At 35.6% G+C, this 27540-nt stretch overlaps 2 protein-coding genes across 11 annotated transcripts in view; one reads left to right on the plus strand and one right to left on the minus strand.

Annotated features, from left to right (window-relative positions):
- The window catches only part of shq1 (SHQ1, H/ACA ribonucleoprotein assembly factor), a 74217-nt gene extending 73829 nt beyond the window's left edge, over positions 1-388 (minus strand). For both annotated transcript variants that reach the window (XM_087255831.1, XM_087255834.1), the window contains exon 1: positions 206-388. The gene's annotated coding sequence lies outside the window, so the exon portion shown is untranslated. The remainder of the gene's footprint in view (positions 1-205) is intronic.
- Positions 389-2361: 1973 nt separating this feature from the next.
- gxylt2 (glucoside xylosyltransferase 2) overlaps positions 2362-27540 on the plus strand; it is a 31188-nt gene continuing 6009 nt past the window's right edge. For 3 of the 9 annotated variants that reach the window (XR_015492826.1, XR_015492827.1, XR_015492828.1), the window contains exons 1-6: positions 2362-2783; positions 15742-15937; positions 20435-20566; positions 20662-20913; positions 25325-25448; positions 27065-27237. Coding sequence is in view for 1 of the 9 variants with exons in the window: in NM_001110200.1 (NP_001103670.1) it covers positions 2515-2783; positions 15742-15937; positions 20435-20566; positions 20662-20913; positions 25325-25448; positions 27065-27237 (1146 nt within the window). In the remaining 8 variants the exon portion in view is untranslated. 9 annotated transcript variants of the gene reach the window in all.

A 27540-nucleotide genomic window follows, 5' to 3' on the forward strand; every position in this document is an offset into this window, starting at 1 on the left:
TATAAAGGCGGCATAAAATAAAACGCGATATTTTTCAAAAAAATACAACACCGTGAAGGTTTGAGGATTTTGATGATTATAGAGACTGTAAATCAAATCCCCCAAAAACTCAGAATCATAAAAGTGGAATATTAAAAAGATCTAAAGATTTTAGCCTTAAGGGAATGTTCACCCCAAAATGAAAATTCAATTACTATTTACTCACCTGCATGTGGTTCTAAACTTTTATAAATGTATTTGGATGATGTGATGGTAGCCCCCGGACAATTACACCAGTGCGGTCACCACACACCAACTATAAGAGGAGTAAAGAGACAGTGATAGAGCCAACTCAGTAGATGGAGATGATTGGGAGGCCATGTTGGGTAAGGGCCAGTGGAGAGAATCTGGATGTAGGTTACACCCCTACTCTTTAAAAGAAGTGCTATGGGATTTTTAATGATCACAGAGAGTCAAGACCTTGGTTTTACGTCTCATCCGAAAGACGGCGCTCATTGACAGTAAACTGTCCCCTTCACAACTAAAAAAAAAGCAGGATGAGGGAAGTAAATCATAACAGAATATTCATTTATTATGAACTATCCCTTTAAAGGGTCAAAAATACATTTAGGGCTACAGGAAAACTATATAAACATTAATACATTTTTTAAAATAACCCCATATTGGTTAAAAAAACTCAGGTCATCCAATATGTTAGTTATTTTACTTTATTTGTCCCTGTATGCTGCAAAATAAATTTTACAAGCAGGCTACAGTAAATAAACAAAAAGTTGAATATAGATGTAAATAAAACTAAAAAGACAATTATACACTAAAAAATGCCATTTTAAATTAATTTCTGATTTGCAAGGTTTTATAAGACACAATAAAAGGCATATTTTTGTTAAAGATTACTTATCATACTTGCGACTTGTAACATTAGTCAGTTTGTTAGAAGGGATATTTTTTTACTTATTATTATTATTAATTCATTAATTAATGGTGAATTTTTTTTCGTCTGTATGCAGTTATTCTCTGATATTATGGTTAAGTGTACTTCATTTGGTATTTATTTTATTTATTTATTATATTGTCGCTGGTTCGAACCCAGGCTGGGTCAGTTGATATTTTCTGCGTGGAGTTTACATGTTCTGTGTAAAACATATGCTGGATGGGTTGGCAGTTCATTCCGCTGTGGTGACCCCAGATTAATAAAGGGACTAAGCCAAACAGAAAATGAATGAATGAATGAATTTCAAACTAACTCCACATGGATGACCTAATTTTTTTAACTATCCCTTTAAATATATTGCAATGCAGTTTAAAATCTAATTTAAAAAAGCATAAAAACGGCACTACAGTAAATAAGCAGAAATAGGAGGAATAAGATGAATATAGATATAAACAAAACAAAAAAAAGACAATTATACATTAAGAAATGCAATTTAAAAAAAATTTCTGGTTTTGCAAGGTTTGATGAGATACAGTAAATGCATATTATAATTAAAGTTTACACCGCATACTAACAACTTGTAACATTAGTCATTTTGTTGGAAGGAAGTTTTGCTTTTACTTAGGCTATTATTATTAATTAATTCATTCCTTTTTTTTCATCTGTATGCAGTTATTCTCTGATATTATTGTTAAGTGTTAATGTACTTCATTTGGTATTTATGCATTTTTATATTTATTTTTCTTGTTTTGTTAATTGGGTTAATGAATGAGGGGTTAGGGGATGTGATTAACAGTGGACAATAACTTACTATTTACCTCACAATAATTTATTATGTCACACAAAAGACCAATAAAAAGATTAAAAATAAAATAAAGATAACATCACAATGAATAACATTATAGTCATAATATTAAAAAAATAATAATATCCTCCTGACAGCAAAATAATATACATAATAACTGTAACAAAGCAGTTTTAATAAGATATACCATTTGTTTGGCTCAGTGGTTAGCACTGTTGCCTCACAGCAAGAAGGTCGCTGGTTTGAGTCTCGGCTGGGTCATTTGGCACTTCTGTGTGGAGTTTGCATGTTCTCCCCAGATTGGTTTCTTTTGTTTGCTCCAATTTCCCCCATGCAATATGGGTGAACTGAATTAACTGAATTGACTGTAGTGTATGAGTGTGAATGTTAGTGTATGGGTGTTTCTCAGTATTGGGTTGCAGCTGGAAGGGCATCCATTGCGTAAAACATATGCTGGAATAGTTGGAGGTTCATTCCGCTGTGGTGACCCCTGATGAATAAAGGAACTAAGCCAAAAGAAAATGAATGAATGGATATACCATTTATTTTGTACTTTCATTGCGCTGGAGTGCATTACAAGTATTACGGTAAGGAGAGTAAGGTCCGCCTTCAGAGATTCATTTACGTGAGAGAGATCGGCGCTAAGCTGAGCAGCATCGTCTTCATCATCACACACAGTACAAATGAAGAAGTATGGCTGCACACTACAAATATGTCCCCTTGTTTTAACCAGAGCCATGGTTAAAACACCCCACCGCGGACGGAGCACTTTTTCACCATGAGGATTCACTGCAAGGTTGTGGCCATCGCGGTGTGCTTCGGAGTTTTTCTACTTTTGTACTTTTTCGGGGGGAACGCTGCGGACGAGCCGCCGCTCAAAGAAGTTGCGAAAGAAAAACATTTTCCATCATTTGGTAATTTCGAGGACATTGTCCTTCTGAAAGGTGCGAAACAAACCAACGAGGAGCCACAGAAACCACCGAAACTAATCCGCAAAGAGCCCAAGTTGAGCAGCAGGAGAGCAGAGAATGTCATCGCGAAGACTCGGTAAGAAATTCTTCAAGTGCAAAAATCATGATCAACAATCTGTATGATCCAACAACAGAATGTGTGCAAGTGTGTTTTATTATGTCTGATATCAGTTTTTCATAATACATCACATAATGTAAAACAATGCATTTTTCTTCCTTCTCGAGTTAACATCCTTTCAACTGCTTTAAAATCAGTGCATGTGTTTGATCCTCAAGGGCATTTATGACTTGGATTAGCATAAAATTTTCTGTGATTTGTACATAACAACACGTTTTATTAACAATTAATAAACCACTGATCTTTTTCTGGATGTCAACACAGCCAATCCAACCAGACATACTTGTCAAAAAGCCTGCTGTGACAAAGGACAATTTGGCAAGAATGTCTTGAGCTGATTGTGCAATCTTTAGATTTCTTAATACAGCAAGACAGAAAATCGTGCATGGCATCATTTCTGCACTATCCACACCAGATTGTGATGCACTAACGTCTTAAATGTTGCCAGAGAGCAGTGTGCTTTGCGCATGCTACAAAGCCCAGTCCAAGAGCCCCCTGTGAGCATCTCATCCACGATTATCTCAATTGTATTTTCATTATGGCTTTATTAAAAAGGTCACCTTGAATGCAGTTGCCTCGTTCCCAAAGGCTCTCAATAGAGGACAAAATCAATGATTGGTTGTGAGTAAAAGCAAACAGTCCCTAGAGACCGGAAGATGGAGTGGTTTATTCATTAAGACCGTCCGCCCTTCTTGAGACATAATTAAAAAGAGTTTCTCCCACATTTAGCCTATAGGTGAACAGTATTTTAATGTTAAAATATAAGAACCCCAATGTTCAGTTCAATCCAAGTTGTGCTTTTCACAATAATTATCATACCAATGTTGCTTAAAAGGTGCATGTTAAGACATTACAATCCATTCAGACAGATTTCAGACGTTGTGTATAGGGTGGACCGTATATATACATATACACACATGGTAACCTGCAGTTATACAATAATATAGATTAACCAAGGCTGAGCGACATGACAAAAATCTCATATCATGATATAAGTCATCTCATATCCTGCCTGATACCAAAATATACATATATTCATCAGTTATTAGTTTAAATATATTAACCACATGGAAAGAACTATTTTTTCTTACAATGTAAAGTATATACAATACTCATATTTGTACTCATTCATATGTGTTTTTTTTAACATTATTTATAACTAGGGCTGCACGATTTTGAAAAATGACATTGCAATGTTTTGTTTTTCTGCGATAAATATTGTGATTAGGTATGGGCCACTTTAAGATTTTAACCTTCGATAAAATATCAGGGTTTTATGGTATTGTGAATATATTCGTTTTAATAGTCTGGGTAAAAACAAAAACTTTTTTCCGCTTTAAACACAATAGCTGTGTCCGAAATCACATACTTCCATTCTACATAGTATGCTAAAAATAGTATGCGAGCGGAGTAGAATGTCTGAATTCATAAAATTTGAAAATGCGAGAAGTACCTGGATGGCCTGCTACATTCAACGCCATCACACTACATTCATACTATACAGAACATACTGTTTTATTGGTCAAGTTAGTAGTACGTTTAAATTCAAATGCATTAACTACTGAGTAGTAGGTGATTTTGGACACAGCCAATATATTTTATTTTGAGAAACATTAAAATATTTTGGAGCAGTAAACATGTCAGGCTAAATAATTCATTAGTTTCAAAAATACTGATTTCTTTACAATTTAAAATGGCATCTTTGGACACTTTTTCAGCTGGAGATACCATTGTCCAAAAAACTAAACAAAAAAAGCGTAAAAATAAATCATTTCCAAACCGCCTTATACCTTAAAAGCTGTTATTGTCCTATGCCTAATTGTGATAAGAAAGAAAATTTACAAGATGTCTCTATTTGGAAAGATTTCTGTATTTTATACTGATTGGAATGATTTATAGTTGAGTGTATCTGCAAAAATATTCAAAAATTCTGCAAAAAAATAAAAAAAAACACACAGATGAAAACAATAGGACAAAGATAGAAAAAAATAAATAAGCAGTACATTATGGTTTTCAGTTGGAATTTAACAGTGTTAAAGTACAGAAATGCTTTAATCAAATGTAAAATAACATTGACCAGTTTTTATTCTATTGCATTAAAAAACTAAACACTATTAATCTTTATGAAAGCGGCAAACGGGGTTTAAATTCTCATGAAATCACAAACATAATCTAAATAAAAGTCTTTCATATTATTAAATTACAACTAAACTTTGCAATGACTCTACTAATTGCATGTTCTGAACTGTGTTTTCTGGTTAATTGTGGTACCAGTTTGACATTGCAAATTTCTATTGTCGATGTGACTATTGCAGATTCGCAAATTGCGATATCGTTGCTAAATTATATATTGTGTAGCCCGATTTAGAACTTAATTACAAATGTTTAATTAAAAATGTGTAAATCGAAAATATAAACCACTTTTCAAAACAAATGATCACAGATCCAACTTTGAAAAATATTGCTAAATAAAATGCAAAATGTAAAGACCGTACTATTTTAAATGGCGTGTAATATTGTGCTCATATAAATGGAGAAAACGTTTTACCATAAACAACGTATTTTGTGACTCACGAAATAAACGATACAGCATAATCAGCCTGATCGTATGAGGAAACGCTACTATTTTGCATTTTGTCAGTGGCTAATTAGTAAAAATTTGTACGAGTTCAGTCATACGAAATGTACAAATTTAAAAAGGAGGCTCATGCCACCCCTAAACCCAACCGTCATTGGAGGATAAGCAAATCGTACTAAATTGTACAAATGAAAACGTACGCATTCATACAAATTAGCCACTAAATCAAAAGGTTACGAATTGCCATGAGATTGTGTTGGCATACTATAAAACAATATTTTGTCCGTACAATGTATATCATCGTATTTCACAGCCCTAAGGTGAACCATAACTGGTTGGCTTTTTCATAGTGTAAAAGGGTGAGTTTAATATTCATGGCATGTCTTGTTTCAGCAAGCATATGTTATCACCCTTCTGACAGCTTCACATAAACGCCACTAATTGCAGTTGTGAGATATCTCAACCCTTTGACCCTCCTGTTGGGTTGCCAGCAGTGATCCGTCTTCATGTCCACACCCCTGTGACTGCTCTCTGCTGATAAACCCACAATGCACCAGGCCAATGCAGTCACGGGGAAATTAGTTAAACAGATCCACCGTACAAACAAGAGGGATGAGAGGGTGTGAGTTGGAAAACGCTCTGTGCGTTTAATTCCTGGCTCCCCATCCATCTCCACAGAGGAAGGAGGAGGGGTAAAGCCATCTCATCCCGTATGACCTGTTGTTTTATTTAGAAGTGATTAACTCTTCCGCACAAGTTTGTCCTTTTTTAAGCGCATCCTCCAGACGTGCTTCCTGCCTCGCTGCTGAAAAACAGACAAATGTGTCCCTGATGATGTGTTTCATCACGTTCAGGGGGGCCCACGGGGTTTGTTTTGTCCCGAGGGCTCCAACAAACACAAACCGTCTGATCCCAATCTCAGGTTTTTGTAGAATGCTTTTGGATTTCTTAATGAAAAGAATAGAACACTAAAAAGCAAAAAATGCTTAATTTACTCAACCTCACGTCACGCCAAACCTTTATGAAGATATTTTAAAGCTTATTAATTGTATATTTGTTTATTTTTAAGGTTTTTAGTAGCCTAAAGCTAAAAACAAGTTCACATTTTAGCACTTCTGTCTCCATTGTCCTGAAGTCATTGGATTTTTGAATGGATATTTGAAATTAACTTTTGATTTAAAGGCTTGATATAAAGTCTGTAGTTAACATGATATATTCATATTTTGTTCTATACAAGGGCGTAGATTTGGCATGGAAAGAAGGGATGTGTCCCCATCAATATCCAGCAATTACTGAAATTTCCTTACCAATAATTTAATCACCTTCACAATAAAATAATGCTCCATTAACCCTTAGTAACCTAGACATGCAAGGTTAAAGCACGTTCTCTTCTCGGATCCTCCCTTCCACAAAACACATAAGGATAATGTTTTTACTGTACCAGACGTGGACATAAGTCGCAACTTTTTAAAGTGTCAAGTTTTTAAAGTCAAGTTCGCTTGGAGTCCACCATAATAATATTAACCAAGGCTGTGCAATTAATCGAAATTCAGTTTTAATTTTGTCTTTCATGATTATAAAAAATAATAATTGGGATAAAATGGTTAAATTGTGTCACGTGCCTCTCTAAATTACTTAAAATTATTAAGTGTTTAAAGCCTTTATTCATGTTTTTTAAAGCATGAAAGAGAATCTGTGCTGTTGTATGCATGCGCTATAGGGATGTATGTCTCCACCAATGTCTCCAACAAACAGCGAATCTTCACCCTTGGTTCTATAACATAAAAAAACATCAGCAATTTCACTAATAATCTAATGAGTTTCTTGTCCTAAAAAAGCAGTTGCTAACAAGTGACCTACCAATGGGGCTACAAAGACATTTAAAATTTTTAATATGTGTACATTTTTTTAAATTGATGTTTTATACATTCCATTTAATCTGAATTAGGCGTTTAATTGATGCATTGTATTGTACTGTATTTATACTTCTGCGTCAAGTGATCGCCGTGACTCACAATACATGCCTTGCGCGTAGCAGTGCATTTATACTTCTGTATGCTGTTTGTGTTGCTCTGCAATAACACTTCCGAAATGTTATCTAGCATTAGGTTATATTATGTTCCTTTGTATCATGTATCTGTGCTGGTGTTTTGTTTTTTCTGAAAGCTATATTAAATAGAAGAAGCTAAAACTCGCTCATTCAGAGGTTGGAACCAGTGGACGTGCAACAACTTTAACCATAAGGCAAACACAAAACAATAGTTTCCATCTGGAGCTCCTTCATGAGACTCGACACTTGTAAACACTCACTCCATTGAGCTTGCGACTCTCAGCACCATCTACACTCATCACAGCTACTATGCTGACCAATCACAGAGCTACGCATTGTTGCAATGTGTAGTTACATTTTTTGAGAGGTCAGTGTTGACGTCAGCCACGGTGAGGGCTATGCGACCGCACCGGACCATACGGATACGCTTGATGCAGAAGTATAGCCTTAAGGATGGGACAATACTTGGCTGAGATAACTAACTGATAACTGATTTGGATATTTACAAAACTTTTACAAATTTAAAAAGAAGTCTAAATATTGAGAAACCTTTTAAAGTTGTCTAAATTAAGTATTGAGCAGTACATATTACTAATCAATTAGGTTTTTAAATATATCTACAGATAAAATGTACGAAATATCTTTAAGGAACAGGCCTTTATTTAATCTTGTAATGATTTTTGGCATAAAAGAAAAATCTATCATTTTGATCCATACAATGTATTTTTTCAAACAATGTAAACAGCACTGGTGTTATGGTCCAAGGATACAAATAGAAAAACAAATGTTTTATTTTCTGCAAAAGCTAATCTAAAATCATACTGGGATTTTGCTGCGAACCATGGTTATGCTTGTCTCACATCTTCAGACTGACAGCAGAAGGTCTGGGCTCCATAGTAGCTTTTGTTGGCTAAAGGCTGCCAAAGAGGCTGTCAGACCAACATGCAATACAATCAATCAGTTTAAATTAAGCATGTTTAAGTGGCATGGAAATCTAATGTTGATATCACTGCAACAACTAACCATTTTGTGTTGTTTATTTATGTTCCAAGCGCCTCAGTAAATATATCATATGGAGTCTGTCTTGAAAATCACCTCATTTTAAAAAGTGTTTAATGTCACATGATCGGGCAATGACTTTGAAAATCCCAAAGTGTTTCCAATTTCCTGTTCCTTATGCATCAGCTGTTCAGCCAATGTTCCAAAGCCGTCCATAGTCTAGAGTGATGCAAAATTCACAGATTCTGTATTGGCCTGAAAAATTTATTCATTCATTCATTTATTCATTTTCCTTGGTCTCAGTCCCTGTTTATCAGGAGTTGCCACAGCAGAATGAACCACCAACTATTCTGGCATATGTTTACGCAGCAGATGCTATTCCAAATGCAACCCAGCACCATGCTGGGAAACACCCATACACTGTCACATTTACACACACACTCATACATTACCGCATGTCTCTGGACTGTCAGGGAGACTACTAAAATACACTGAAACTTAATTTTCAAATTATCTTGTTTTATACAACAAGTCAAACAGACCTGGAATGAAATGAGAATGAGAAAATGATGACACAATAAAATTTTGGGGTGAACCCTTATTTAAATAAATGTAAAGTAAAAGGTTTAATTGCAGCAGTACGTTTGTTATTGCTTCACAGCCCTTTCCACAAAAACCTGCATTGCTGGAAAGCTGGGTGTTCTTTACACCTTTCTCTGCCAGAATTGCAAAACACCCCTGCACTCACTCTAACAGCACCTTGGAATAAATGTCTACTAACTGTCAGACGAATAGCTCGCTCTGTCATCTGTAATGCATCTATGACTAGAGGCAACTGCAGCATGGCAGCTACATTATATAAAGCCATAAACATGTCATGGAGGAAGACTAAGAGCCCTCCATTTGTGTGTCTCTCTTTCTCTAGCCTATATGATATAATAATTTCTACACGGAACGCTGAATATCTCTCCATTGTCACCTGTGCTCCTTGATGAGTTGATTCCTCCTCTGAGATCTTTATCTTCTAGCCTGAAGCTGTAATGCTAACGGTTCACTTGAGGCTTTTCAGTCACGATGCCAGGGAAAAGCTGGCTCTGCTGGGACAGGCATGCAGACATTCTGAAGTAGGAGAAAAAAGTGCTAATAATTTGTTTGTAAATCAAGGTGTGCAGTGTGTAGCAGGAATTCACTGGCTGAATTTCATACACCCTTGAAATGTTTTTTAAACTCTCATTGGTTTGTTTTGTTCAGGAGTAGATTAAAAACTTATGTTTGCTATGTATTACCTGTGAGATAACACACGTTTACACTGTCAAGTCTTGATGACGAATTGCGATTTGTTAACCAATATCAGATTTTTTTTGCCTGTCCGTTTACACATTCTTTTTAATTGTGACCCAAATTTCTGCCACACTAGCCACGATGGAAGAAATTATCTTGCTTTTAGTTCTGTGAAAAATGCAAAGTATGACAAACGTGAAAATGATTTTGAGGTGGAGGTAAGGGAGGAGGGAAAGGGCCGTCATCGTAGCTTGCGCCTATGGTTTATATATGGTCTCCTCCATCATTCAGAGGAATTTGTGGGTACGAGAGAGTTCTCAGGTCTGGTTGTAATTGTAATGGGCTTAAATGAGGAGCAGTGGGTCTGAAATTTTAGGATGAGCACATACACACTTCTTCTACGACATTAAGTCGTGAAGAAGTAACCCATTGTCGCAAGTTTAATAACATACAAAGCAGAATGACTCAATAAATCTCATCGGCCTGTTTATATGATAGCCGCATTGTCACATCTGATTTATGTCTGATGTATTTCCACATATGAAGGAGGCCTGAAACCGATCTCTGATTATCTGAATGCATGCGTTTTTTTGTGTTTACACAGAAACAGATCCGTTCTGTGTCACATATAAGCAAAAATCATGAATTATGAAATGTCATTTTTAGATTAGGAAAACTTAGATTGTTATAATGCATAAGGATTGGTGGTTTGTGCATCATGCACATTACATTTCTGTTTTGTTCCAGCTTATTTTAATTTTATGCTTATGTCATGTGTTTTTGGTGGAGCAGATAATTGGTCATAGAATATTTGTCTGCTTCACAAAATGGTTCATTTTCTTAATATTGTGCACTCTAATTGCAGCCTTACTTGATTTGTTTTTTTTCTGTGTGTGTAAATTCTTGCTACAACCAAACATGCATAAATTGGTGTACTATACCAAAAGCCAGGCCTGACATTATTGCTATTTTTGTTGTACGATATATTGCACTAAAATATATTGTGATAAATATTATAGTCATTTTAAGAGCATTTTATGCCACTCATTATATAATAACATCACAATGCAAGTACACTCTTCCAAAGAACACATAACCTTTTTTCTTATGAATATTTAAATTCATTTATAGTCTTTTCAAAAATTACTGATCGGATTCAGAATGTGATAAAGCATATCCTAAATGAATAATTCATGTTAATAAAAAAGTGCAAGGTAAAAAGGTAACCGAGGTTGTGATATCTGCAAGATCTATTTTCAGTTGTCAGGCACTCATGAAAATATATTATAGTAATTCATAGTATTTTTTTTTTATTCATACTGAGACACCTCCGATAGTAATAGACAGGTCGTGCAATCAGCTGAAACGTTGCTAGAATTGCTTCTTGTGTTGGCCAATATATATTACCATTACGTCAGCTAAAATTATTGAGGCCATGTCCATGTGTCGTGCGACTTAAGTCATTGGGCCCTATCATACACCCGGCGCAATGTGGCGCAAGGTGGCGTTGCGCTACGCTGTTTAAATAGCAAATGCATTAGCGCTCATATGTGCGTCCATAGGCGTTCTGTTCTAAAAAGGAAGGCGTTCTGAGGCAGACTGCTGGCGCGTCGCTATTTTGAGAAACGAAAATAGGTTTTTCATTAGACCAAAACAAACCCAGTCTAATCTCTGGCGCTTACACACTGCTTAATACGCACAAGAGAGCAATAGGCAAATATCTTTACATATGAAAAAAATTAAATATTAAGGATATATATAGGATATAATAAGAATAGATATAGGATATAAATATAAAGGATTAAAATATGACAAAACATACCATTTTCTAGCCTATACGTAAATATGAAAAATCACTGCTTTTATGTCTTCTTCATCTCGGGAGGCCTTTTCAGTTCATTCATAACAATTTGCTTTTGTATAATGTTATTATTATTAGCAGTATTATTTATTATATCCATATTTATATTTGTTTTATTAAAAACAAGCTTAGATTTGCCCACCTGCCAGGTTTTAAACCATAAGGGGCACAGCATGTGTTTTAGGATATAACACAGGTTTTTGAACACACTTCGATAATATTGTTCATTTATTCGTTTGCTGGAAATTAGAACTAAATTTAGAAATAGTTTTGAAACAAATATTTGTGCTTAACTAACGCAGTTAATTATTTATAGACTAATTGATGTCTGTGCGTACAAGGTTCCAAGAGGTATCCAAGAGCGAAAGTGAAAGTGATCCATTATCTCTCATTCTCATGGACCATCAAAATAGAGCCCATAATGTTGATTATTGTGACAGACCTACCGAATGCATCTATAGACATACTTTTTACAAGTTACTGTCACACAACTAATCAAGTAACAATATTTATATCACAATTCTTATATAAACTGTAGAAAAAGAGCTTTCATTTTCTTCACTATGAAAGCAGACAATAGAAGTCCACCCTTTTTCGTGTACATTCATTTTTGGATCACTTTTCAGTTGAATTCATTTTGGCAGTCAGGTTTCACTTCGTCTGTGTTCAGTTGCGTAGCTTAAAAGAAACAATCAGTATCAGCCTTAAAACTATGTGAGGAACTCTTTTGCTCAAAGAGTGTGACATTTAATTCAGCCTTCGCACAGTCTAAATGTTTCCAGATGTATCCACTCAGACCGCAAGAATTTATATTAGGTTATCAGCGTCTGTGAACATTTCGTCTAGATTAAAAAAGGTACCAAATTCAGTAGTGTGTTGGTTATATTTGAGGTTTTATGATCATAACGTAATTGCATCTCAGTCTTGCATAAATGATTGAAGAAATGAAAAGAATAAATAGTTTGATATCATTTTATCAGACCACTGATGAAATTCCTGTTGCTGATTGAGTGGTGTAAACAAGGGAAGCTTTTTTCCACAGGAAATGTAGCCTTCAAAGCAGATTCTACAATCTTTTGTGATGCTAGACTGTTAACTGTAATAAGTAAAAAAAAAATCATTTTAAAAATGAGAAAATTCTCTTTCAGGTATGCTTCTCTATTGTCAAAGCCCAAGGTGTTTCTGTGTTTTTCATATTCTTACATTCCCATCATATCAAGGTCCTGGGTTGACTTAAAATGAGAGCAAGAGTGTTTGCACGTCCTTGGCTTAATGGAAGCTCTTTGATGTCTGTCTGAAAGGCTGCGTGCCTTTCTTGCGGTATGAATTTGTTTCCTCCACCAAAGCCTTGGATAAATGAAGGACTTTTTTTCCCCCTCAAAGGTCGTCTCTTGGGTAGCGCTGAGAGGGTTAGAGAGCTTACTTCCCCAGAGTGATAGAGACTCAACATGAATCACAAAAGCAAACACTGTACCAATAACTATTATGTTTGAGACTCAAGACAAAGAAATGTGTATTCAAGTGAAACTCCGGGTCACGTAGATCATGACGAGTAAACGTGCAACCGTTCTGTCTTTCTTGTATTATTTTGAATATAAATTATGAATACTTATTATACACTGTGAATATAACATAAGGTGGCACGGTGGCTCAGTGGTTAGCACTGTCGCATCACAGCAAGAAGGTCGCTGATTCAAGTCCTGGCTGGGCCACTTGGCATTTATGTGTGGAGTTTGCATGTTCTCCCTGCATTTGCTAGGGTTCCTCCGGTTGCTCCGGCTCCTCCGCAATCCAATGACATGCACTTTAGATGAGTTGGATAAACTAAATCTTCTGTACCGTAGGAGTGTGTGTAAATAAGTGTGTATGGGTGTTTTCATCAACAAAAGACAAATTAATAACATGACGGGATAATACAGAGATGCATAAATGGCTAATACCTTCAACACTGAATCCAAAATTGCTTATGAATTCAGCAGCAGGTATGCTTCTTATAAAGCTACATGGCAGAGAGAATGTAAGGCCCAAACCCAATTCTATTTTTGTACCCCTAGCTCTTCCCTATGGCCCTTAAAACCGAGGGTGAAGGGCAAGGGCTTTAAAATTCACCACTAAGAATTGGGACAGCACTACAGCACCTGTACATGTCATCATATGTCATCGCGATCTCTTGCTTCATATGAGATCAGACGATGGCGACTGCTGTAGTTATTCCAGTTGTCTTATTTTTTGGCATTTATCTTTAAGAAATCACTGAAGGCATATATTATGTTATCATACTGATATAATGTGGCAATAAGACCGTAACTTTTCTGTGTATTTACACAGTGGCCATATTCATCTATGTAAACACACGAAAACAATATTAATATTATAGCAGACACTGTAAAAAGCTTATTCCCAGACTCTACACTTTTCTGACAGGGGATTTGATTGTCATCGAGTAACAGAATGTTGTGGGACTGCTGTACAGGAGTTATGATTATGGATTATAGATTGCGAAATTTAGTGGTTTTTATTTTAGTTTTTTTTTTTTAGTTTTTTTAAAGCATGACAGTAAAACACGAACGCGGTGCACGAACATATGCTTGTTTTTTTTTTTTGAACAATTTATAGTAATGAAAAAAGAAAATACTAATTTATGGATCTTTTTACTTCTGGGTGCTGTTATTCTGCCATTGTGGCTGGTGTACTCTGGGAAATTTTCTTAACCCTTGGTTTCGAGTGTGGTCCTGAAAAATATTCGTTCGATGAGCTATTCACCCCTTCCTCCTTGCCCTACACCTTCAAGCTAAAGAGAATTGATACACCCCTACCCCTTCACAGGAACGCACAAAAACGTAAGGTAAGGAGAAGGGCTAAGGGGTAGAATTGGGATTGGGCCTGAATGAATGCTCTGCTGAAAACATTAAAAGGGCCAGCCCAGAGACCAGAACTAAACCTGACTGAAAAGTTACCAAAGTTGACTTTATGCCTAAGGCTAAGTTAACATTGCATGTTTTTGATAATCGTCAAATTGTTGTTGTTTTCACACTCCATGACTATGTAGTTGCTGTTGTGTTTACACTGCATGATAGATCTGGTGGAAAAACACAGCATGACTACAAAACAATTACAGACAAATCTGTCTTGCTCACAAATGCACTGATTGGTGATAAGATGACCCAATGTGCGTACCCTGCAAAAATGTTTTTGATAATGTACCATTCAAATGGTCTGTGTGAATAGAGGATTATGAAGGAGGACATGTTTGTGGGATGCAGGGAACAAGGAGTGTGCATTGTGCAAATAGAGGGGAAAAAGGTGGTCATTAAATAATTTTGCAACAATGCAAAATGTTTCTTTGTTTCTGTTTAATGTTATTGCAAAGCTTATTAAGTCTGATATTGTGGCATCCTGCTTACTCATTGGCTGTTGGTCATCATGTATGTTGTTTTTTTAGTACTCATTCAGATGGCATGATTTTAAACCAGTCAAGTCCAGATATTAGCATGCCAAAAAGTTCACAGGCATTTGCTATTATTTCTGATCACGTTTTTGTTGATTCACGCTGTAAGATTTGTCTACGATTTCATGCTATTGTATGTGATTTCCCAAAACCTGTCAGCGAGCGAAATCTGGTCTAAAAGAGTGCAGTGTGAACTCTCCATAAGTCAGCGAACCGTGAAAGAGATGATCAAGACCTCTACATCATCTCTACTGCTTTTTTGACTGATGTAACTTGCAGTTATGTGTTTTACATAACATAAAATATTTTTGTGGAATTGCTTTGAAAATATTATAAAATACTTGCATGGCATAGTCACAAATAAATTATATATGCAGTTTCATCTCTGGTCTTGATTTCCACGTACACGCGCACACACATATATCTATATACACATACATGTTCTGTATAATGAAGCTTGCCCTTATATGCTCTGGTCATGTTACTTGCCAAAATCTGACTCTGAATTGTTTACTCTTGAGTCATTTAAAGAGGTTTTCCATGTGCCTGAAGAGCCATGTTCAGCATACGGAGTGTTTTATGAGCGTGTCGTCTCAGGGTTTGAGCCAGCTGATTAGTACCAGATGTTTTTGTTGTTTACGTCACGGTTTGGATGAGTTTTGATTGATTTAAGCTTTTGGTTTTTTTTTTTACCTCTAGGCTTAAAAGTGAGGTGGGGCGCCCCAGGTCAAAGGTCACACTGGCAGAGGATGTCATGCACCTGGCAGTGGTGGCTTGTGGGAACCGTCTAGATGAAACGCTCAACATGGTGAAGTCAGCGCTGCTGTTCAGCATGAAGAAGATCAAATTTCACATCTTTGCAGAGGAAGACTTGGCTGAACAATTTGAAAGAGGGGTAAGAGCATTTCCTAAGATTCTTTTATCCATGTTGTGGCACTTGAGTTTTTCTAAACTTTGATTTTAATACCTAGACCGAATTAAGCAGTGGCAAATGTTTGATGAATGTCCAACTGCCAGTAAGATTTGAAAACGAGAGAAGAAATTGCTTTATCTGCTACATTTTCAAATCTTACTGGCAGTTTGGCACATGTGATTTTTACAAATGGTATTGTTAACAAATGATATGGTTTCTTGTGCCAAAGTGCTTTAAACTCACTTGATTTCTTTAACAGAATAAAAACTAATGCAAATGATAAACTTTAAATCCCCAAATTTGACATTAATCTACTAGCTCCTGGTCAACAATAACCCATACTTGACACTGAAGGCTGATTTATACTTCTGCGTCAAACGCCGGAGTATGCTACGGTGCTGACGCATAGCCCTTCGCCGTGGCCATCGCCGTCACTGACGTGCACCTCTCAAAAAATGTAACTACACGTCGCAACGACGCTTAGCGTAAGCTCTGTGATTGGTCGGCTTGGTAGCGCTGACGAGTCTGGGCGGGACAGAGAGCCGCGCGAATAGCGCGAGCGATTGTGTACAAGTGTGGAGTCCCGTGAAGGAGCTCCGGATGGAAAGTTTTGTATTGTGTTTACCTCATAGTTACTTGTGCATAGGAAAAGCAAAAAAGCAGAGAAGAAACTCGACACAGAGGAACATTTACACCTCACTGCCTACTAGCGTTTCGGAAGTGTTAATGCAGACCGACAGAGACAGCGCGCAGAAGTATAAATGCACAGCCACGCGCGTTGCTTGCGCCGTGGGTTACGCCGGTCACTTGACGCAGAAGTATAAATCAGGCTTAAAGATTCTGTGATGTGCACATCTGCAATAGTCACATTGCAATATTGATTCATAAACGATATATTGTGCAGCCCTACTTAGTATTAGCTCAATCATGTTAATACAGAGTAATTAAAAAAACCTACTTGCAATATGACGATTTCTACTACATTGTTATATCACAAAATTGCCTTAAAATCTCAGTAATGCTCATTATTTCAGGGACAATGCATTGCGCTGAAGCACTGCATTACAGACAAGCTTCATCCTCTAACTATGCAGCATTCTTGGACAGAAAAAAAAATCTGGCACACATTTTGGGCACAATTTTGTGGATGAATGCTCAATTCTGATTCTTTTTCTCGCAGATACTTTGTCTACTCGTGCTATGCCAGAATAACTATTGGGGGGTTATTTCATTGCTCTGCTAGTAATTCAGTTTAATTGCTGATAGACTGTTTTATTATTTATTAAGTAGTTTCAGTAAATGCTGAACATTTCTGTTTGGTTAGTTGTTTATTATTTAAATAAAATAAATTAAAAATCAGTTTTTTTTGGTTATATTTGGACATATGGACCTTTTGCAAAACTTCGATAGGAGCTGAATCGGTCTTGCTCATGTGATTTTAACAAAATTATTATAATCAGTTTTCATAAGGAATGTTTTTTATACCCCAATAATTAGCTATACAATATATTTGCCACAGGATTTCTCTGTATGTTTAATTAGGCTGTTGACAGAACCCTGACTGTCAATTGTATTACACTAGTGGCTTTGTGGTAACCCTCAGACAATGTTGAGCTAACCATGATAGCCAATCTGGTGAGAAGAGTAACGTGAGAAACCTCATGCATCTATCGATCTCTTTAAAACTGTCTAAACACATTATTTGATTGCTGGTACTGTGCTTCTTTTCTACAGTTGAGAGAAAGACAAGTGTTTCTTTCCATAGAGGGACTGTTATTGAAAATAGCAGCATATTGTTTTTTTACACTTGGCCAGTGCTTTATGAGAAGTGCCCTCTGGCCCTGATCTTGATCTCATTCTGCATTGTATTCCTGCAGATAAAGGAACTGAAAGCTTTGAAGAGCAACAGAGAAGGAATGCAATGTCATTTGTTATTCAAAAAATGTCCTGAATAGTTTCCTGCAGCAGTAGTTGTTTGGCCATCAGCAGGTGTTATAAACCTTAACTGCTGGGTTATAAGCAAAAAGTGGGTTGCAGATTAGTCCTGATGTTGTTAAAGACAGCTTGAAATTATGAAATGGAACCAAACATATAATTATAATTGGGTTAAGAACAAAAATGTTGTTCATAAATTTGGCTGTTGACACGGACTTAAACAAACTCTGAACTTACACAAAAGTTATTATCTCTTGGATTACAGCTAATAATGATAAAACTACACTATTCTCATAACAGTTTTGCTATTATTTTGACAAATATGTATTGATGTGATAATTCACGCATTTGCTATTGTTTATATGAGTCAAAGATGAGACATCCCATTTTGTTATCCACAATAAATTAAATAGTAACACTTTAGTTTATGTAACAGTTTTCACTATTTACTGGTGGCTTAATAACTGACTATTATTAAGACATTGGCTGTTTATTGCCTAATCCTAATGTCTAAATGTAGCTGCTACCTATTATTAAGCAGCAAATTAGGCCTTTATTGAAGCAAAAGTCATAGTTAATGGTTTATTAAGGGCGAGAATGGGGTATATGCACAGAATTTAAATTTTCAGTCAGCCAACCGAAGCGCTTCCTTCCTAATCCTAACCTAAAGTTGGTTTCAGACCAGACAAGAAGCACTGCATTAAATTCAGTTTTTCCGTGCCATGTCTTTAAACTATGGAAATGTATTTTACCTCAGTATTTCCAATAGAGTTTATGCACTAGCGTTTACATGGTCTATCATCTTGTTTTACGCTTAAACAACTAAATGAATGCTTAAGTCTATTTAAATGATTGTATTATTTTACAATTACATTACAACATTGATGCTGTAAAATGAACCTTGTGAAACTGAAAATAGTCACATTAATCTTTCACCGGAAGTTTACCGCTGGCTGAAAGCACTAGCTGTGCATATAGCCCATTGTGTAATTATTACTTTTTTTTTTTTTTTAAATGTCAAAACGGATGAAAAATTGTTCATGCAAATTTGTTATTCAGAGTGATGTTAGATATACCATTGTTCATCCCACAGCAGAGAAAGAGCTTGGGTTCACTTTATGCGCAAAACTGGATTATCAAATAAAAGATGTGCAAATAAAGCAGCGTTTCCATCCAACAAGTCAAAGCGAGCAAAATCACTTAGTCACTTTCTGATTAACTGGTGCCAAATATTAACAGTAAAAACGGAATTTGCTGTGGAAGGAGAGGCTGCATGAATCTTTTACCTATATAATACATGCACCTCCGAAGGCAATCCTTATATGCAGTGAACGCGCAGTGGCGTTTGAAGACGAGAGACGCAGAACACAAGACGCTCTTGATTTCGATGGTCATTAATAATATAATAACACTAATACTGAAAGGGTTAAGGCATTTTAGAAAGACCAAAACAACATTTCAGATGTTTTACAATGTGCTCAGCCTGATGGTCCGTCCATTCAAACACATTTTTATTATCACATGATCTCTTTAAAACAAAATCAAAAAAGACTTTTTTTTAATGCGCATACTGGAATGTGTTCGGTAAAAGTGATTCCATTATAGTTTATATATTAAATAGTTTTTCCGCTCGGCTATGCGTATACGTTTTTATGCGCATTTTCCAAATTTATGTGCATCAACCTTTTTTTATGCACATATCCAAAATGCACATAAAAATAGTTGGATGGAAAGGTAACTAATGAAAATGTAAAATCAAGGTAAAACTATAGGATCGCGGTCCACTTTTCTCTGACGTTTGCTTTCGAAAACACTGTTGAATGGGTTTATTGAAGGGTTTAGGTCAGAGATTCACTAGGTGATCTCTACGACGAGCGCCGTCTTCACATTGACATGTACAAGAACAATGTGTATCTCTAACGTACAACAATAATGGCTTGAATAATACTCCATTGAATAATATCAAAACCACCTATAGAAGCACTTTCTCTCACTCTCTTTCAAAAAAACCTCCAAAAAACGAAAAAATCTCCTATTGTAGTGCTAAATTCTCTGAGAACAAAAAAGGTATATTGTCACTTCTTGTATGTGTTGCCACTTCTTGTTGAATCGCTGAATACCTCCTCAATTGTAAGTCGCTCTGAAAAAAAAGCATCTGCTAAATGACTAAATTTGAAATGTAAATGTAACAAAACAAACTCAAATTAACGTATTTTAGATTTACAAAAGCTTAGACGGCGTCCTCCAGTGGATTTGTCATCTGAAATGTACACTAAAATGTACCCAGAGCAATGTATTTTAAGTTTCATAAAAAATTTAGGCTGAGGCTTGCATTTCCAAGGAGTGTAGCATTATGGGTGGACATCTTCATGACATTCAATAAATCACAGTTCTTGCCAATACCCTAAAATGTTGCTCATTTGAAGGATTGCTATAGGTTTCCTTGTACACTTCTCTTGGCTGACACCTGTAAGCAATAGATGTGCGGTTTACCCGAGTCTGACAGTCCTGACGTTGACAGATTCTTCCAATTTCCCCTCACAGTTCAGTCAGTGGCCTCAGATGCTGTCCTCCAGGTTTCACTACAGCATATATCCAATCACCTTCTCTGTGGGGAATGCAGACGAATGGAAGAAACTCTTCAAGCCGTGTGCCGCCCAGAGGCTATTTCTTCCTGTAGGTCCTGCCGGTTCAGGTTCATTTTTTCAGTTGTTTGTGCTTTCCATCTCACCGCCACTCTGACCGTAACTAGGCATTTCCTCTAATTTCAGGTTATCTTGAAGGATGTGGACTCTCTGTTATACGTGGACACAGATGTGCTATTTCTCCGGCCTATGGATGACATCTGGAAGTTTCTGAAGGCGTTCAACAGCACTCAGTTAGCTGCTATGGCCCCAGAGCATGAGATCCCCAAGATCGGCTGGTATAGTCGTTTCGCCAGACACCCCTATTATGGAGTCACAGGGGTCAATTCAGGGGTCATGCTAATGAACCTCACAAGGATTCGTAACACTTTGTTCAGGGTAAGGAACAAGATAATTAGATGTATATAGCTGATAGATATACACTGCTCAGCATATATAAGTACACCCTTCACAATTCTGTCTTTTAAATTCAAAATTTAATAGGAAGCTTTACAGTATTATATTTGTGCGTATACATTAGATCAGTCAGTACTGAAGCTAAATCTGGAGCTTATCTAACTATATAACTTACGATAACGGTCCAAAAACTAGCACACACAAATTTATATGTTATAGGAAAATATTAAAAACAAATTAAAAAAAGAAAAAAAGAAAAATATGAGTTGAAATTTTGTAGTTTGTAGTTTTTTCACAATATTTTCCATGAATTTACTTTCATCTTTCTATTATGTTTTATCTTTCTATTTCTAAATATGTTTGGTGACTTAAATATTATTTTATATTGTTTAATAATTCTGTCTTGTTTAAATGCACTAAAATGCATTGCATATATTCACAGAGAAATAGATAAAAATACTCCTTTTTGTTACTCCTCAATTATGCTGAGCACTGTATATATAAAACCGATGTGTACAACAAACATCTTATCATAAAGCTCTAATTTCGTTCAATTGATCTAAAATCATAGTCTGTATTTTAAACTTTTAATAATAGAGTTGCATGATATATATCTATTGATACTATATCAGCTTTTGGTAAACATTAGATTGTAATATATTATGTAAAATTTCAAGTGAAATTAATCGTTAAATGCAATAATTAATAACACTGTTGAGTGTATTCTTTAGCTTTTTTATCAGAATTATTTCAGTATAATTTAGTAGCTTTTGTTTATTTTTTAAAGTTTTTTAAAGTTTTTACTTTTTTTCAGTTTAAAGTTTTTGTTATTTTGTATTTGTATAATATTGGTTTAAATCTATATTGTTTTTATAATGTTTTTTGTAATTAATTTATATATATATATATATATATATATATATATATATACACACACACACACACACACACACACACACACACACACACACACACACACACACATATATATATATATATATATATATATATATATATATATATATATATATATATATATATATATATATATATATATATATATATATATATATATTTATGTATGTATATTAGGGTTGGGCATCTAAGCTATAATGCCGATCCGATACGCATCTCGATACAAAGAATACGATCCGATATATTAGCGATACATTTGTGACATATTGCGATGCAACACGATACGATTCACACCCATATCACGATACAATGCGATAATTCAGCACTAACTAATTAGATCAAGTTTATGAGATGATGTAAGAAAGGATGCTGTGCCATTGAATGAGTTTGATTATTTATTAACCAAGCAAAACCAAGACTTTTTTTACAAACTGGCTTTTCTCTCAGAGCCAGAGTGTCAGTTTACAGTAGAGGGCCATTTTAGAACATATAGCACATATTATTTAAGTATTTTCAAGATAAACAAAATGTATAAGTGCAATAAATATTAAAAATACATATATTTGCACTCTTTCAACATAAAGGTTTAGCATTGCACAACAAGAATTGTGATTTAACTTTTCAACTATGAAAACAAGTTTTACAAAGATATATTGTGCCACTGAATATTTAAAACTTAAGGTCGTGAACTAGCAGTGTTATGCTGCTTTGAAACATCACTGTCACTGTAAACAACAGGCTAATAAAAATATAAATAAATAAAAATTAACAGGAGGAGGTGTTTAAAACCTTCGTTCTCCGTGACACTAGGCTGAATATCTTTGCAGATGAACAATGCAATAGCATTCGTTATTGGCATAGAGCGCACAAAACTGTTGCGCATGGAAACAACATTCAATGCTTTTCTCACCACTTTTGGAGCTGGTACTGTAGCTACAGTTGAAGCAGAGCAGGAAGCCGGGGATGCAGGAACACTGGAAGATGCTTTCACAACAACACCGTGGCGCCGCTTCAAGTAAGATATCAGATTAGTCGTACTGCCCGTGTATTTTACAGATGCGCGGCACATTTTGCAAATTGCATCTGTCCTGTCAAGTCGTCGATCCTTTTTGCAAAATCCATAATGTTGCCATACTTTAGATATAAAACTCAGTGGGGAATAAAATGTTTGTTTTGCTTCTCGCGCTTTCTGAGGGCGCTTTCTGAGGGCGCACCACTAGCTTCATCCGCACACCTGATACACTGAGTTGTGTACACATCCGTTGTGTACACATCCGCAAGTCCGTTGCTACTTTATGTAGGTCGATTAAATTATGCGCCAAAAACAGGTTGACAACACTTGTTAATAAATAAAAAATACATTCTATGTTAAAAATATAAGTTGTATCTTGGAAAAACCGATGCATCTCGCAAAAACCGATGCATCTCGATTTGCTTTCAAAATTTCACTCATCCTCTGCTGCTCTACCGATGCACTTGACCGCACTTGCTCTATCGATGCATGACCGCGTATCGATACATATCGATTAATCTTCCCATCCCTAATGTAAATATATATATATATATATATATATATATATATATATATATATATATATATATATGTGTGTGTTTGTGTGTGTGTGTGTGTGTGTATATATATATATATATATATATATATATATATATATATATATATATATATATATATATATACATATATATATATATATATATATATATATATATATATATGTATGTGTATATATAAATATATATATATATATATATATATATATATATATATATATATATATATATATATATATATATATATATATGTGTGTGTTTGTGTGTGTGTGTGTGTGTATATATATATATATATATATATATATATATATATATATATATATATATATATATATATATATATATATATATATGTATATGTTTAAATGTATTTTATTTCAAGTAGCAAATAATTATTTTTTAAGTTTTAGTTTAAATAATTATAATAACAAGTGAATATTTTCCACACTATAAGACGCACCTAAAAGTCTTATATTTGGTCAAAAATTAGCCATTCGCCTCATAATCCAGTATGCCTTATGTGTGCACAGAGGTCCGAAATCGGCAAAAATGTTGTTGTGCGACTTTGGTAAGTGCTCTACTTGATTGACTGTTGGAGCATTTCCTAGGGATGTAATAAGTACACTATGTACGCTGGCAGCGATTAACAAAAGAACTCCAACCACTGGACATTGGTGTAAACAGTGCGTTCATAATAAAGTTGCGACTCGGGTGGGGTAGGAACGATAGTTGACAGACGGCGAACACACCTTTACTAAGACTGATATGCAGCCCCGTAGCTGCCTGGGCTAAGGTATCTGCTTTAACTGTTGTCCGAGCATTCGCGAAAGCCGGTATAATTGCTAAACAGCCACCTGGCAACGAGACAATGATGAGAGGTAACCCGGCATATTTAATGGTGAACTTGCACAACTGTACAATTCAGACACAGAAGATGAGACTTTGTTAGATTTGTGGGATAAGATTGATTAAAAAATTATGTGAGTTTATTGTTAAAAAGTAGACTAAGTTCAGGCAAACTCACTGTTTTGCTTCCATTACCTTTATTGTAGACGTTTTAGTATGTGCCTTATAATACGGTGTGCCCTATGTATGGGTTATGTACAGAAATAGACCCTGTAATAGAGACTGCGTCTAAAAATCTGGTGCGCCTTATGGTGTGGAAAATACGATAATTATATTTTATAATATACCTTATCGGTTGCAGCTGCAAAATATGCTGGATAAGTTGGCGGGTCATTCCGCTGTGGCAGCCCCTGATTAATAAAGGGATTAAGCTGAAAAGAAAATGAATGAATATACCTTATAATTGTTTGATGTCTTTGACCTCTGGCATTTAAAACAACACATTTTAGTTGCCTTGGTTTTATTACTAAGACATTTCAAAAATCTGACACAAATTGGTAATCTGCTGTGACTTGGCAGATTTTTTTTTATTTCTACATGCTTTCAGATATATTAAATGCAATACATTTTTGCTGCATCGTTTTTCTGTGCTTTATTACTAGATATTGTCTGTGTTTTTCTTGTGTGGTTTATTCCTCTTGAATCATGGGCTTAGGCTTTGCTCTTCGCATGTCTTCTGAGTTTTCTTTGCACATTTAAAGCCTTTTAACCTCGGGCTGTTTATAGTAGGCAGTGATGGAAGTCTACTGATTGCCATCCGTCGAGTAGAGAGAGAGAGAGAGAAAGAGAGAGATAGTGGGTGAGAGCAGTCTAGATTAGCATATTTCTGTAACTCGGCTAGAACTGTAATTTCCAACCCAAGCACATTTTCAAGGCTGTCTGGGGGGACAAAAAGAAAATTTCTTCTTCTGAAACAACCTCAATTTCCATATCAACAGCTGTCTGAGAAGTGGCTGCCAGACTCACTGTTGAGGAAAATAACCTGCCACTATTGATTTTACAGAACAGTATGATCGCCAGCGGTCTGTCATGGGAAAATCTGCTTCACCCTCTCTATCAGAAATACAAGAACCACATCACATGGGGAGACCAAGACCTCCTCAACATCATCTTTCACTACAACCCAGGTGTGTGTGTGTGCGTGTGTGTGTGCGTGTGTGTGTGCGTGTGTGTGTGCGTGTGTGTGTGCGTGTGTGTGTGCGTGCGTGTGTGCGTGCGTGTGTGTGTGCGTGTGTGTGTGTGTGTGTGTGCTTAATTATGATTCGACAACATTGGCTGAAACAACTATGGTGTTATAATGTTATTATGGAAGTACCCTGGGGTATAAAATGCATTGTTTTTATGTGTTTGTATGGTTTTTATATGTGCATTTTGCTAATATCTTGTTTTTAGACATGTCTTTTGGTAATAACATGGCATTTGTTTTGAAGTAACTTGGAGTATTTTGTAAATATTATGGTATTTATCAAAAAACTTTTGATTTTAGCATGTTTTTGGTTATTAATACTCTATTAATAAAATGCTTTTTTGGACATATACCATGGTAACACCATTCTACAAAGTATTTTAGTATTTTATAAATACAATTGTTTCACAATACCTTGATTTTGGAGTGCATTATTTTGGGCATGCACTATTTTAATATAATGTTTTTGGACATTTGCCATGGTAAAAGCCGGGCTTTCCACAGAGTAACGTGGAACCAGGGCTGCACATGATATTGTTTGAGCATCGATATCGCAGTGTGTGTGTTCGCAATAGTCACATCACAAGATATGCAATGTTGAGTTGGGATTATATTTGACCAGAAACCACAGGTCAAAATACACAAGATTTGTGGGGACACTGCAGAATTTAACTTTAACAGTTTGAAAGTTTAACAAAGTGACTGTATGCCTGTGACTGTATGAGCATTGTAAGAGAGCTTAAAGCATTTTAATAGAGCATAAAGAAGTTTAATAAAGATTCATTTGATTAAATATATTATATGATGAAGACCGTAATTGCGAAATTGTATTCATATCGCAATATATAATACAGAATAAAAAAATATTGAAATGTTAGATTGTTTCAATATCATGCAGGCCAACATAGTACTATGGTAAGTATCAAAGTACTTCAGTATTAGAATGCTTTTAACAATAGAAAACAGTGGATGATAAGATTAGTAAGTGTCCACATCGTTGTGCCTGACTGAAACTTGCATATAAACCTGCATATTTTCTTTTGTTTTTGTTGATTTATGCTCTAGTGTTACAACGCTAGTTTAATTGAGGTTTTTGCCGGAGGCTTAAATCCAATTTGAAAAGCTGTTATTTTCCACACGAAGCCCCGCAGCTTTGCAGTACATTTCAACTAAACTTTCCAAGCCCTGGATTGTTATTTCTAGCACAGAGATAGAAGCCAAGCGCTATATCTTCCCAGAAAATCAAAAAGACGTGGTATGACACAGCAGAGTGTTTCAACTCTCTCCTTGCTCGCTCTTCTGAAAGTTGCCGTTTTATCTGGGCTGTGTAGAGATAAGAGCTTTTTTTGTGTAAGCAAACAGTTCTCTTGACTGGAACAGGTGTGACAGATACTGACAGGTGCAGTTATTAATGTCTCTAAATTGGCGAGACACTTCGCAAGAATATGTGCTTGTTTGACAACTGTATTGGCACAGCTCCAAATACTCGAGTGTTTCATGAGTATATGTTGTTTGCTGTTTGGAAATGACGTTGAATATTCTTGTTTGTGTCTGTAGAATGTCTGTACATATTCCCTTGCCAGTGGAACTATAGACCCGATCACTGCATGTATGGAAGCAACTGTAAGGCTGCGGAGGAGGAGGGGGTTTCTATTTTACATGGCAACCGAGGGGTTTATCATGATGACAAGCAGCCTGCCTTCAGGGTGGTGTATGATGCCATACATGAGGTGAGCTGAAAGGAGATTATTAGATTTTATAACTTATAAAAAGGCAGTAAAAATGCCTAAAAAGTATATATGCATGTATATAATTGAATTTAAATAACGTAATAAATCTAACTTTCTCTGTCACTTTGCAATTATTTAAAGGGGTAGTTCACCCAAAAAATGACAAGTTACTCACTATTTAAGTGTCCTCAAAGGGTTTCAAGCCTTAATGCATTTCTTTATTCGTTCAACACTTAAAGGATATTTTGAAGAATGCTGAAAACCTGTAACCTTTGACTTCCATAATAATAAAATTCGATGGAA

Source organism: Danio rerio, chromosome 6 (genome assembly GCF_052040795.2).
Source record: "Danio rerio strain M-AB ecotype USA chromosome 6, GRCz13ab, whole genome shotgun sequence".
Lineage (NCBI taxonomy): Eukaryota > Metazoa > Chordata > Actinopteri > Cypriniformes > Danionidae > Danio > Danio rerio.